Source organism: Carassius carassius, chromosome 4, assembly GCF_963082965.1.
Source record: "Carassius carassius chromosome 4, fCarCar2.1, whole genome shotgun sequence".
Taxonomy (NCBI): Eukaryota; Metazoa; Chordata; class Actinopteri; order Cypriniformes; family Cyprinidae; genus Carassius; species Carassius carassius.
The window spans coordinates 23,497,843-23,510,229 of NC_081758.1; the positions used below are offsets into that span (position 1 = coordinate 23,497,843).

General features: G+C 36.3%; 1 protein-coding gene across 2 annotated transcripts; it reads right to left on the bottom strand.

The window, feature by feature from the left end:
• Positions 1 to 3,020: 3,020 nt before the first annotated feature.
• Positions 3,021 to 8,585, bottom strand: LOC132130481 (ceramide-1-phosphate transfer protein-like). Of its 2 annotated transcripts, none has more exons than XM_059542196.1 (5): positions 8,483 to 8,585; positions 6,493 to 6,667; positions 5,622 to 5,680; positions 5,027 to 5,199; positions 3,021 to 3,783 (listed from the first exon to the last, which is right to left on the bottom strand). In XM_059542196.1, the coding sequence occupies exons 2-5, from the start codon at positions 6,599 to 6,601 to the stop codon at positions 3,144 to 3,146; spliced, it is 981 nt and encodes a 326-aa protein (XP_059398179.1). In that variant the 5' UTR covers positions 6,602 to 6,667; positions 8,483 to 8,585; the 3' UTR covers positions 3,021 to 3,143. The 2 variants fall into 2 exon arrangements, with proteins under 2 accessions (XP_059398179.1, XP_059398187.1); XM_059542204.1 differs by having other exon boundaries at positions 6,493 to 6,664; positions 8,483 to 8,573.
• Positions 8,586 to 12,387: the final 3,802 nt, after the last annotated feature.

Sequence of the window (12,387 nt, forward strand, 5' to 3'; positions counted from 1 at the left end):
ATAATAATAATTAAATAAATAAAAAAAACTTGGTCACCCACCTCATTTCTCATTTTTCTGAATCTCTCTTTAAAAATAAATAAATAAATAACTATTCTCTCTTTGTTCAACACCTAAACTCACTCTTTGAGCATATACACCTCATGCTCCATTCTGAGAAGTGTCTTGTGGAGAGTTCATGCAGTATATAAGAGCATACACTCAGTCATAGAACTGACAAGCATACACTTCCTCTAATGCCCTTATCCTTTAATCTCACTAGATAATCCTAAATGCTTTACACCATTTCCTCCAGTATCCATCCATCTATCAATCTATAAATAAATTGTCATCTTATTTACTGAAAAATATTCAGCTGAGTGGCAAAACGATTCTTCACATTTGATCACTTTCACATGTGAGTCTGTGTTGACTTCTTCTATCTGTATATTGCATATTTTATGTTTGTGCATGGTAAGGTTGTTATCTGACCCAACAGAGAAAGCTTCAAATCAACAGAATTAAATATTCATTGACCTCAGGCCGCGGAACATATATCATTAACTTGAGCCTGTACACTAGTTCACTCTGGAGGGCACAAGGCGGCAAAGAGAAAAAAGACGTATCTGTGATAAGTGCAGTTTTTGGTGCATGCAGGCTTCGAGATAATGGCTTTGTAAAGAGCGCCCCTAGAGTCACAGTTGTGCTGTGCCTCTCCCATGCCACCAACTGTTTACTGGTGAACTAGTGCATCAGCACGTTTCAATATACATACATTTTCTTAAAAGTAATATATTTCTTTTTTTGGGTCCATAAAGCAAAATTACATGCTATATTTGTATTTTCATTTAGATTGTCTGATCATGAAGAGGATTATTTATTTGTATATTTCAATTAATATATAGGCTAGATGAGAATGGCTATATGTATTTTAAAATCACATACAATATAGAAAAGATCAAATATTCTCAAAGAACCTAAATTTCGATTTTTTTTTTTTTTTTTTTTGATCATTTATGAAAAAGCATACGACAGCTGGAGAATGTATGAAGTATTAAAGGGGACATGACCTGTTTTTATACAGTCTATGGACATAACACACAGTTTCTCCCAATCTTATGTTAATCTTGTGTACCTATAGAGTAGTACTGCATCCTTCATATCACTTTAGAGTCTTTAGTTTTATCAGATTTATAAGACATATACAGCTTTACGAGCAGAGCTCCTGGAGGCGTGCTGTGGGCGGAGCTAAAGAGTCACGTGCACACAAAGGTTTTACGTAGTGATCATCTGCAAGCTGTGACATTGACAAATAAAACAGGAACAAAAACTTTTTTTTTCTTTTTAAAACCATTCGTAACCTAAATGCCAAGAACATACACATTTGCACAGCTCCAGCTGTCCTGGAGAAACAACCAGCTGGGTTCTTTGGGAAGCTGAACAAGGTTATCTTTCTCTCACAACCAAAAACACACTTCTTTGGCACCAAAATACTCTGTTATACGACACAAATTTAGTTTTTTGAAACTTGGACCATGTTTAGCATGAGAATCCAACTCTTTAACAGTGTAAATAAATCTGCACGGATTAGCATTAGAGCCCCTCTTTAAATTGTTAAGTGCTTATTATAAAATACAAGGAGGTCACAATAATTCGGACCAATAATTTAATAAATCATAACTTTAATAGTCCGGATCTCTTTGTAGCCTTTACAATACCAAAATGTATCATATATATGTTTCATAAAACTACAGATTTAAACCTTGATAATACATGGCAAGTTTTAGATAAGTCTCCTGTGAACATATTAACCAACAGAACTCAACAGCTTTTGAAAACAAGGTGACAAGTCATTTCCCTGAGGTATATAAAGTATATGATTAAGTATATACAGTGAATGCTGTTTAGATGTGCTTGAAAAGAGTGGGTTGTGAGAACAGGCCCACCATCTCAACAACATGCTAGAGTTCATTTGATTTGGCTTAGTGCTTATATACAGTAGCACTGGACATTGTGCAAACTGCTCAAATGTTTGATGAACAACGAGAGCCTGAAATTATATTGACTAAAGTTTAATTATACTGTATAACACCTTATATGTTCATAAATCTGATGTATGGAAATAAACCATTACCAAAATCTCTTCATCAATACAATCTGCATTATCATTTCCAGAATTCAGTTTTCAAGGTAAAAAGGGTTAGGTTTCTCCAGTTTCTCTAACACTACGGTGCCCTTTCACCATTTCAAATGAGGGTTACTTGATTTGAGAACGTTCTTTTGTTTCCATTAGCTTTAGTTTCCTAGAATAATATGCATATGTGACAGAATATGAGGTAATGTTTGTATATGTTTGTGTAGTTTATGGTAGTAGCATTAAAAATAACTATTTTAAAATTGTTATTATTAAGGTTTCAGACAATACATTTCAGTAAATTTTCAAATGTACTGTTCAAAAGTATTTCAAATTACAGTATAATACAGCCATAGCCCTCTGTGCTCTTCATTTCTTCTAGTCATCTTGAGTGGTTTCTGTAAAAGGAGTTCTGTAAACACATTGCTATCCAGTTTGTCATCCGCAAATGGATGTGTGTGCCTCTGAGAGAATATCCCCTGAACAATCATTAGGTATCAGTTACACTGTTATAAAACTGCTTCTGATAAGCATATGGATTGTAAAAAAGTTCTTCTGCTGAAACAGGACTTCGGACTAGTCTGTCCCTTTTGCTTAGCTTGCACTGCTGCATCTTTCACAATCAAACAGTTGTATTATTGTGCAAATCTACTGAAAACCGCAAATATTTTCACAAGAATCAATGCATGGCTTTTTACAATATCAGGAAAAAAGATGACAAGCACCAACAATATACAGCATATTTAGTTGTTTTAACAACAAACCGGTTACATCTTTGATAGTGGGATTTTTTTTTCTTACTTGAAAACCTTTTTCACTAACAGTTATATAAAAATTGCCCATTCAAGATGAACTTATGAATTTGATCACTAATAAATGTAAGAATTAATAAATAAGCCTTGTAATTATCCAGCAGTGTCTTCATTCTTTCTTCATAAGGGTTCAAAGCTCCAGTCTTATAATTTAGTGCCTTGTTCTTCAGGTTGGTCCCACTCATATTTCCTATCATTTTTCCTCCCTCTTTCTACACTCAGGGTAGGTCCAGCATGCCGTGCTCCTGTAGAGCGACTTCATTTCTCTCGTACACTTCTCCTATCGCTCTCACTACCCTGTTCAGCACCATAGCAGCTTCTGACTGCGTTTCCACACACACCAACTGGTAGAAATAAGGTCGTTCAGGCATGGCAAGAAAGGCCAGTTCCGCTCCTTTCCTAACCCACCAGGTGTGATGGTGGGCCAGTGTGCGCTGGTAAGTTTCTTTGCAGAGCTCAGAAGGACTTCGTAGATGCTCCCCTTCGCTTGCATCCTTCCCCAGTTCCTGCAGGAAGTTTTGCAGCCAGAGCAGAGCACGATGCAAGCGTAACAGAGTCCTGCAGCCAGAGTTTGTCTGCATGTAGAAGTCCACCAAACCGTTTTCTAGCTCCAATTTAATCATAGACCGAATAGAAGTGTAACCAAATGAGAGTCTGTGATTCATTTTGGAGTAGTTCAGAGATCTATTATGAGATTTCATTAAGACTGGGTCACTTTGCTGAGGCATTCTTTTTCTGTCTTTCATTTTTTTATCTGCCTCTTTCTCCGCATTTTGGGCCAGGTCACGAATGATGGCGGTTTTCGATTCAATTTCTTGTGAAATTAAACCCACCATTGGCCCCAGGGCTTCCAAAAACCTTAAATGCACAGAAAAAAAAGAGATATATTGAATGTGTATATTTCTACTCGTATCAATCTATCTATCTATAGAGAGAGAGAGAGAGAGAGAGAGAGAGATAGATATTAATATCACTAAGTGCATTAAGTGTTTTCTTTTTATAAGAGGAAAATACTTAACCTGTAAATAAACACGTTTCGTTCACATTTTGGGCTCATATGCGTATTTGCACATAGTAGTATTCTCTTTACAGTTTTGTCTTTATCTCTGTCTTGGTCCATTAAGCCACATTAAGCATTATTCATGTCTCTGTTCAAGTTCTGCTAATTCACAAGCCGAGTGACGCATAGAAAAGCTGAAAAAACATAAAACATTGTCCAGTTTGCTCTCAGAACGATGATCTGAGTTACTATTGCAATTCTTGATGCAGCATGAATGAATGACACACAATGGTGAAATTTTTCACAACTGCGACAATAGCGGAAAGGCAGCGGGAACCTCTCAGTATGGCGGATAAACAAAGAAGTTTCCCCGATCTTGTCAGCTTCACATTCTCTACATAGTGTGTAAGTGCATAGTGCACCATTACACGCAGCTACTGTCTTTTAAGCGAGTCACTATTAATTCATTCATCGAACTGATTTGTTTGACATCATTGAATCACTCATGCCTGTGACAGGAAGTAAGTGCGCAAAAAATGTGCATCTTAATGCCAAAGCACAGTGCCATTAACGCACACGTAATCCACACCATCTCGAATACTGCCCCAGACTATTTGCTGAGATATCAAGAGAGGACAGAAAAATCTTTCCAGTATATATTAAATATTAATAACATTAAGATATTGCATATGAATTGGTAGAAAAACAAGGAGTTGTTTCATTGTGCAAACGAGTAGTGTTGATAATAATTTTGTACAAAAACCTTTGCACCACAAAATTAAGTTGTGTCATCTGTTATAGGGACTAGTACTGAATAGACATTTAGAAGCTGATTTAAAACAACAAGGGGAGTGTGTTGCACGGAGATGCACAATGGTTCATTCTTGCTTCGCCTTCACCTGTAAATACATTTGTTGTTGGAACGAAATACACTGAACCTACAATAATGTGTCTAAAATAATAGGTTACTCAATATTAATTTCTCGTTTTTTGTGATCACATTTGCGATCATGCTGAACTCTTGCTGGAATTAGGCTGATTATATAATGTGGCATATTTAGCCTGCTATATAACGAGATGCAATTATGTGTGTTTACTTACTTGATTAGCTCATCCCAACTTGCCAGGTATGGCTTTAGAAGCACATCATTGGTTGAGAGTGGTGCTGCCTGCAGGTGAGCCAGCAAATTAGCAACTTGAAACCTGTTGCCAGGACACACCCTCAATGGAGCAACATCATCATCCGAACTATTAACTCTAATCAAAGACAGAACCTGAGGAAATGACAACAGATGGAAAAGTGATGCAAGGACAGATTTCTGAGGAGGGTGATGCCATAAATGCCATTTACATACATAAATGCTCATTTTAATATACCTGCCATACATTGTCAATTTGTATATTGTCAATCCTTACCCACCTATTTGTATTTTTTTGTATTTTTTATTCCTTATTGTGTTTTTTGTTCTGTCGCTGTTATGTTGCACTGCGGAGCTCTGTCACGAAAACAAATTCCTCGTATGTGTGAACATACCTGGCAATAAAGCTCATTCTGATTCTGATTCTGATTCCATAAAATGAATGGGCAAAGTTCCTGTTAGCAGGCACGACTGAAGCTCTGCGGCTGTGTAGATTGAAAATGACCTACTAAGCCTCAAGTTACTTCATGTTTTCTTTTGCATTTCAGCACTCTTACCTTATTTTTTACACTAGAAACCTTTGGGCAAGAATTCCAGTGGTCCTCCAGGTTCCCGTCTAAAACAAGAGACAGAGGATGAGTAATGGGAGAATAAATCATTTTAAATTGGAAGAGAGAAGGAAAATCATATAGTTAAATCACATAATTAAATCATAGTTTCATAAAGTATTTGAAAATCAAAGCCAAAGCAAGTGTAATAAATTGATTTGGCTCTCACATAAACTCGTCCAGAAGATCTGTGAACTGCATAACTGACTTGAGTGAGATAAAGTTATCCAGTATAATATTTCTCTGAATATTAAACAAGTAGTTACCTACAAAATAAACAAATTCTTTCGTTGTTTATTCATTCTCATCCCGTTTTAAACATGCATTATTTACTTTATTGAGCCAATGAGAATTACGAAAGAACCGTACACTAAACCACTGAAAGACCCGTATCAAAAGATATATTCAACATTTGTTGATAAATAAGATTCAGCCACCAATTCTTCTCTCATGAACTTGATTATAAAATCTATTTAAGATGTGAATTCAGGTCTGTTTAGAATCTTTACATGTTTATTTCCTGTACTGTAACAGCCAAGACCAAGTAACTGTATAAGTCTGGATTGTACATTTGAACGTATTTTACGAGGTGGTTAATTCATATGACCTCATGACCTAGACCCCAGTGACAGGTAGTTTTAGGGGCGGGGTTAGGTGTAGATCATTCGTACAAATTCATACGAATTAGCCCCCCCCGTAAAATATGTGCGAATTGCTGTGAGATCAGGCTAAAATTACAGTAGATTTTGTTGTGTCAGAAAACCAAATATTACATTAATTCTGTTAAATGAAAATTCAGAAAAAAACTGGCAAAACTTACGTAGCCACATGGAGCCAAGCAAAAGGAGGATGAAGACAATGGCTACACAAGCCCTGCATTTGACTCCCATAATGATCCACCGTCCTCTTCGGGGGGGCCTGCTGTCCATCTCAGTCTATGTGCACCTGCGCTCTCTCCTGAACATCTCTACATCACTGTGCTCAGTACCTTTCTTCTCTCACACAGTGTGTTTGTCAGTTTTCTGAATGGGTTTTGATCTTCACTCAGCCCCAAATTGGCAAGTGAATCCCTGCCCTCATGTGTTCACACTATTGTAGATTCGATGTACAGTAATTTCTTTTTTTCTGCTACTCCTCTTTTCCTGTATCCTGTAAATCCACTGGCCTAATTTACGCTAAGCTGATTTTTGCATTATGCAGTTTTTTCATGCTGTTGCTTTCTTTCGTTTCCTGTCTTGCTCTATCTGTATTGTCAGTCTCCTGTGATGTTGCACAATCTCAGAGTCCATAGATTAGTCAGGAACAACAAATAATTCCTTATTAGGCAAGCCCTAAACTACCTGCAGTAACCTTTACACAGATGCACACACTTGTACAGCACATACCACAAATAAATAGTGAAGTCTTGGAATCCACAAAGGAAGGTCCAAGTTTTATTTACTTAACATTCGTCTCTGATTGAAAAAGGGAGATTTCTTTCAGAAGCAGATAACTACTGTTTGAAAGATTCAAATTCTCAATTGAAATGTTGAATTCAAATGTGTCATATTCAAATGTTGAATTTAAATGTTCTGCTTAGGCAAATAAATAGTTGGTATGTTTTCTTCTTTAATTACCTTAGATTATTATATTATATATACATAAAACTGACAAACCCTTAAAAGAGACCATCGTGTTTGTATATCCAAATTGTGTGAACTAAATGACAAAGCCAATGCTAATCAAGCCAACACTGGACAGTCACTGTGACTAGAAATGTCATTGAGCTCCTTAAAAAAGCAGTCATGCCCTAAAAACCCAACCTTATGATTTGAAAGCTGATGAATTTCAATGTCCCAGTTTGGCAAGTATGTCGGTAGGCATTAGCAGTTTGTCTCGGTGTCACAATATTTAGGCCCAACTGCTAATTTATAGACATCTGTTCATTTACACAAAAGCAATCACAGGCCCTTATGAAAGGTGACATTATCTGATCAAGGCTATATGCATACAAGTTACTGATTATCAGTGTCATTTACCTCCTTATGATTAAATTATTCTTATCTCTAAAGCTGGTATATAAAGAGTAAATACAAATCAATAAAAAACCTTTTTAGCAACCACATAAAAGGGTCCACATTTAATTATATAACATGCTAGATTCTGATATTTTTTCATAGATTTTCTACAGTGGATATTGGATTACCAAGACTGTTTGGAAGCCTCTGTAATCTAACCGAGACTTTTTTCAATCTCCAAAGTAACATACAACCAATACAAGAAATGCATACAGAAGTGGAGCCCGGGGCCAGAGTTGCCAAAAACATTAAAAAAAAAAAAAAAAAACACCTTGGCCCAATTTCAAAACTCAAAATATGCATCCCCCATATGTAAAATACATATTTTACAGTCACTGTGATGCATTATACACAATTTCAACTTAAAATTAAACACTATAGGCTACTAGTAATCATAAACGCAGTCTGTTTTTTTAAGAAGCTCAAATCATAAGCAGAATTTACAAGATACACACATCTGAGGTCATTTTTTTAAAACATAAAAAAAATATTCCAGAGTATTTGCTTTTTGACTATTAATACAAACTTCTTTGCTTTTACTTTTGTTGCTTTTTTGCTAGTCAGCTCCCGACGCGATGTCAGTCATTGTACATTGTGCAAATACAAAGCGTTGCTTCTGGGCGCGACAACGGCGCTCGCGCTCCTTTAAACTCGTAATAAACCGGTGAATGATCTGTCCAGAAATTACGCTGATCGACAGAGCAAGTTCATACAATGCATTCTCTCCAAAATAGATGACGACAACTCACACACCTGCTTAAGGAGCCGTACTTCTGAGCCTGCATAGTTTACATCACCTGAAGGATGTGCTCATCACGGCAAACATTCAGAAGGCGGGACCCGCTTTGAAACGGCAACATTAATTGGTTTAATAGCAGGTGAATGGCAATTCAACTATATCCAATGAACAATGAGGTTAGTATTTGGCTGCCTGTCTTGATTGGTGGACTAAACAAAGGGGATGTAACGGTTATGGAGGCCTCTCCTCAAAGCCCGAGGCCCTAGTACGTAACTGCCTATGGTAACTGCCTGCTCTGCCTTAGCGCCAGGTGTCTTGATTTTTTATCCTACCCGTCAGAATTTACTACTAGGGTTTACTGCGCATGCGCACATCAATATTGCGTCCCTTTTCTCATGCTAAACAACATTTCATGTATCTGCATCAAGGGTATAATTAGGGTTGTGGTAAGTATAGACTTAAAACACAATCTAATAGGTAGAAAAAATATATATTCTTGGTTTTCTGTTGCCTTATCCCTTCTAGATAAACCGCGAATATAACACATAATTACTGTATTTGCATTAACGTAAGGTAGGTTTAGGGTTGCGGTAGGTGTAGACGTTAATAAACCATAATTTTACAGGTTGCATTTTTCGTTATCGAAATTTTAATTAATGGGATCGTGTTAGCAAAATCTTTAACCTCATGGTGAAATTAATCTGTTTTGAGACCTTTGAACCCAATATGATAAGGACATTTTGATAAGAAACATTTAGAAAATAAAGACAAAAAAAAAAAAAAAATCACTGCCCACAACATATTTCATATGCATTTCTGATGCATGACGTTTCCCCGGATATGGTGTTTCCGCTTACCCACATGGAACTCAGTTTAATTTCAGGTTATATTAATAGTACACAAAGGAGACAGGAATTCATTCTCCGATAAGCCCACTGACCAGCAACGAGCAAAGCAATGCATTTATGCTGTTTGGCTTATAGCCTACAGCATTTAAAGAAAACAAAAATGCATGAAATAAACAATGTGATTGTGTTATAATCTAGTTTAAGAGGTTGAAAGAGACTGATATTAAAAGAGACCTTTGCCTCTCCTACTCTGAATAAGATTACTGAAATGTATTTTTTATTCAAAATGTTCTCTTTGATGTGCAGCCATTCTTTAAAACTAACCTATAGTGTCAGTTATCATAGTATGTGCTGGATTTCATAAATCAATTAAAACATGACATGTGGGATGTTTTTGTACATGATATCACCATAAGTCACAGTTATGAACATTTGACCTGCTGGGAACAAGTTCTCTTTGTTACATTCCCTTTCACACACTCGCACACATTTTTTGACCAATTTCCATTGACGTTTTTTGATTTTATAACTGAGCTAATGATATTTTCTATCCATTAACCCTAAAGCCAAACTTTATTGCATTTTTAATATTTTTATAAAGATATTATTAGTGTGTTTTACTATCCTTGTCTGAACATTTGGTCCCAATGTACACTGTAAGAAAAAGGGAAAGGTAATGGTAATTTTCTGCCAGGACATTATCTGTTAAGTTTACAGACATTTACTTTAAATTAAAACACAACGCAATGTAATGTGTAATTCAAAGTACACCTGCGAAATGCGAAAAATTATTATGGAAGATTACTACTGCTATATTATAAAAATATGTTTGCATAAATTATTTTGGTAACAATTACATATTATATTTAAATTTAACATTTAAAAACGTGTCCCTCCCTCAACAGAATGAAAAAGAGGAGACTCTAACTACAAATGTTTGGATTGAGATGTAAGTAAGTATCTTACACAACCTCTCAAGAGCCGTTCACACAAAATGTTTTCTTTTTTCTTTCAAAGTTGCTGCTTTTATTTTTCCTCATATTTTGATGTACATCAGAGTGAAACAAATGAGCAAATAAGCAAAAATGTAGGGCTGGTACTTGGATCTGCATGTCAGTTGTTGATTAGATGGAGGCAGATCTGTAAGCAATCTTGCGTTTTTAGCATATAATAACTGATTACTGATTAATCTGATTACTCACACATTTAACTAAATCTTTTGTCAAATATTTAAAAAAAATAGTACAAGAGGTTAAAGAATAGATATGTCTATAAGCTTTCTTTTATTCATCTGCATCATCTCTCCATATTTACTTTTCTCTCTTCAATATTTGTTAATTCATTTGTTCAGTTATAAATGTCTTAGCTAATGCGGTGCATTTTTTTCTGCACTTCACATAGTTTCCTTTTTCAGTTCTGCTGTCCTGCTGATTCCTGCTTTCCTTCTATCACGTTTCTTTTCTTCAGCAATGGCATGACTACCGTCTTGCATGGAATACATCTGAGTATCATGCCATTAATCTGATACATGTGCCATACAACACTGTGGCTACCAGATATAGTTTTGGAAATTAGCAGTAAGAGTTTTTTTCTCTTTGTTAATACAAAAATGTATTTTTCACTCTCTTTGAAGCATTGATGGCAAATTTGATGTGGCATACTATGCAAATGTGCTGATTTGGAGTGATGGTTCCACAAAAAAAAAAAAAATCCCCATAAGGTCAAAATTGAGTAGTATTACTATCCTGGTGGGGGTCACATTTTTCAGCATGAACAGTTTAATTTGATCATATTGATTTTGATCCTTTTAAATCGATTAAGTCAATGGGTGGGCATTCAGGGAAATGGTCTCAAATGCTGCTGTTTTGTTTATTTAAAAGATAAAAGTTTTCTGATTCTGCAGCTTCTTTTTGTGGGGTTCCCCAAGGATAAATTTTGGGGCCCATTTTATTTTCTTTATATATGCTTCCGCTTGGTTCTATTTGTCGGAAATACAATGTTGCATACCATTTTTATGATGCACAACTCTTCCACTGAATGCAGGTGATCGTGATGAGTTAGGTGATTTGATGACTTGCTACTATGAGATGAAGTTATGGTTGGCACAGAACTTTTTACAGTTAAATGAGGCTAAAACAGAATGCCTAATATTTGGCTCTGTTATACCGTCCTCACATGTGTTAACCGGTTTAGGTCCTAATGTCTCAAATCTGAATAAGCACCTAAGAAACCTGGGATTCATCTTTGATTCAGAGCTTAAATATGATAAGCAAGAGAACTCTGTGGTAAAGGCGGGATATTTTCAGTTAAGAAATATAAAAAAAAAATATATATGTTTGATGATTTGAAGCATGTCATAAATGCTTTTATTTTGTCAAGACTGGATCACTGTAATTCATTGTATTTGGGGATTCCCGCTGTTCTGTTGAATCATCTTCAAGTATTACAAAATGCAGGAACCAGACTGCTGACTGGGACCAAGAAACCAGTCCGTGTTTCCCCAGCACAAGCTTCATTGCATTGGCTGCCGGTTGATTTTAGAGTTCAACTTAAGGTTTTACGTTATGTTTTTAAAGCCTTGCATGGTCTAGCACCTGAATATATTTTGGACATGATCCACTTTTATTCTCTGACACAGTCATTGAGGTCATCTCAAATTTTTTTATTAAAGGTCCATAAATCCCGCTTAAAGGGTAACTAAACCCCTGGTCAGAGCCTGACTCCACCCACTGGCAATATTTGAAAAATGCTGAAAAGTGGGCAGAGCACAGCGGAGATAGAGGGGATGAACCGAGGGCAGGGCTGAGCGCGTGGGGCGTGAACCTGAGACCCGCAGTGATGGATTGATTGACAGCTGCGTTCAGAGTCGCTAAAATGGAGAGTAGTGGGTATGACTGTAGTGACGCAAGTAGCTTTGCAACAGAGCATTCATTTGAAGTAGAGGACTTTTCTCCCCCACCTTCACCTGAAGTGGAGGATGTCGAGGTGTCTGTGGCCTGAGCCATATTAATTCAAACGTAATTTTGACGGAACAAGATTGTTTTATACTGCCAAGGGCGTGGTAGCTCGTA

Coding starts and splice junctions, on each gene's coding strand:
- LOC132130481 (XM_059542196.1), bottom strand. CDS start 6,601: ATGGACAGCAGGCCCCCCCGAAGAGGACGGTGGATCATTATGGGAGTC. Junction 5,681..6,492: donor GCTTGGCTCCATGTGGCTAC/GTAAGTTTTGCC, acceptor CTCTTGTTTTAG/ACGGGAACCTGGAGGACCAC. Junction 3,784..5,026: donor AGTTGGGATGAGCTAATCAA/GTAAGTAAACAC, acceptor TGTGCATTTAAG/GTTTTTGGAAGCCCTGGGGC.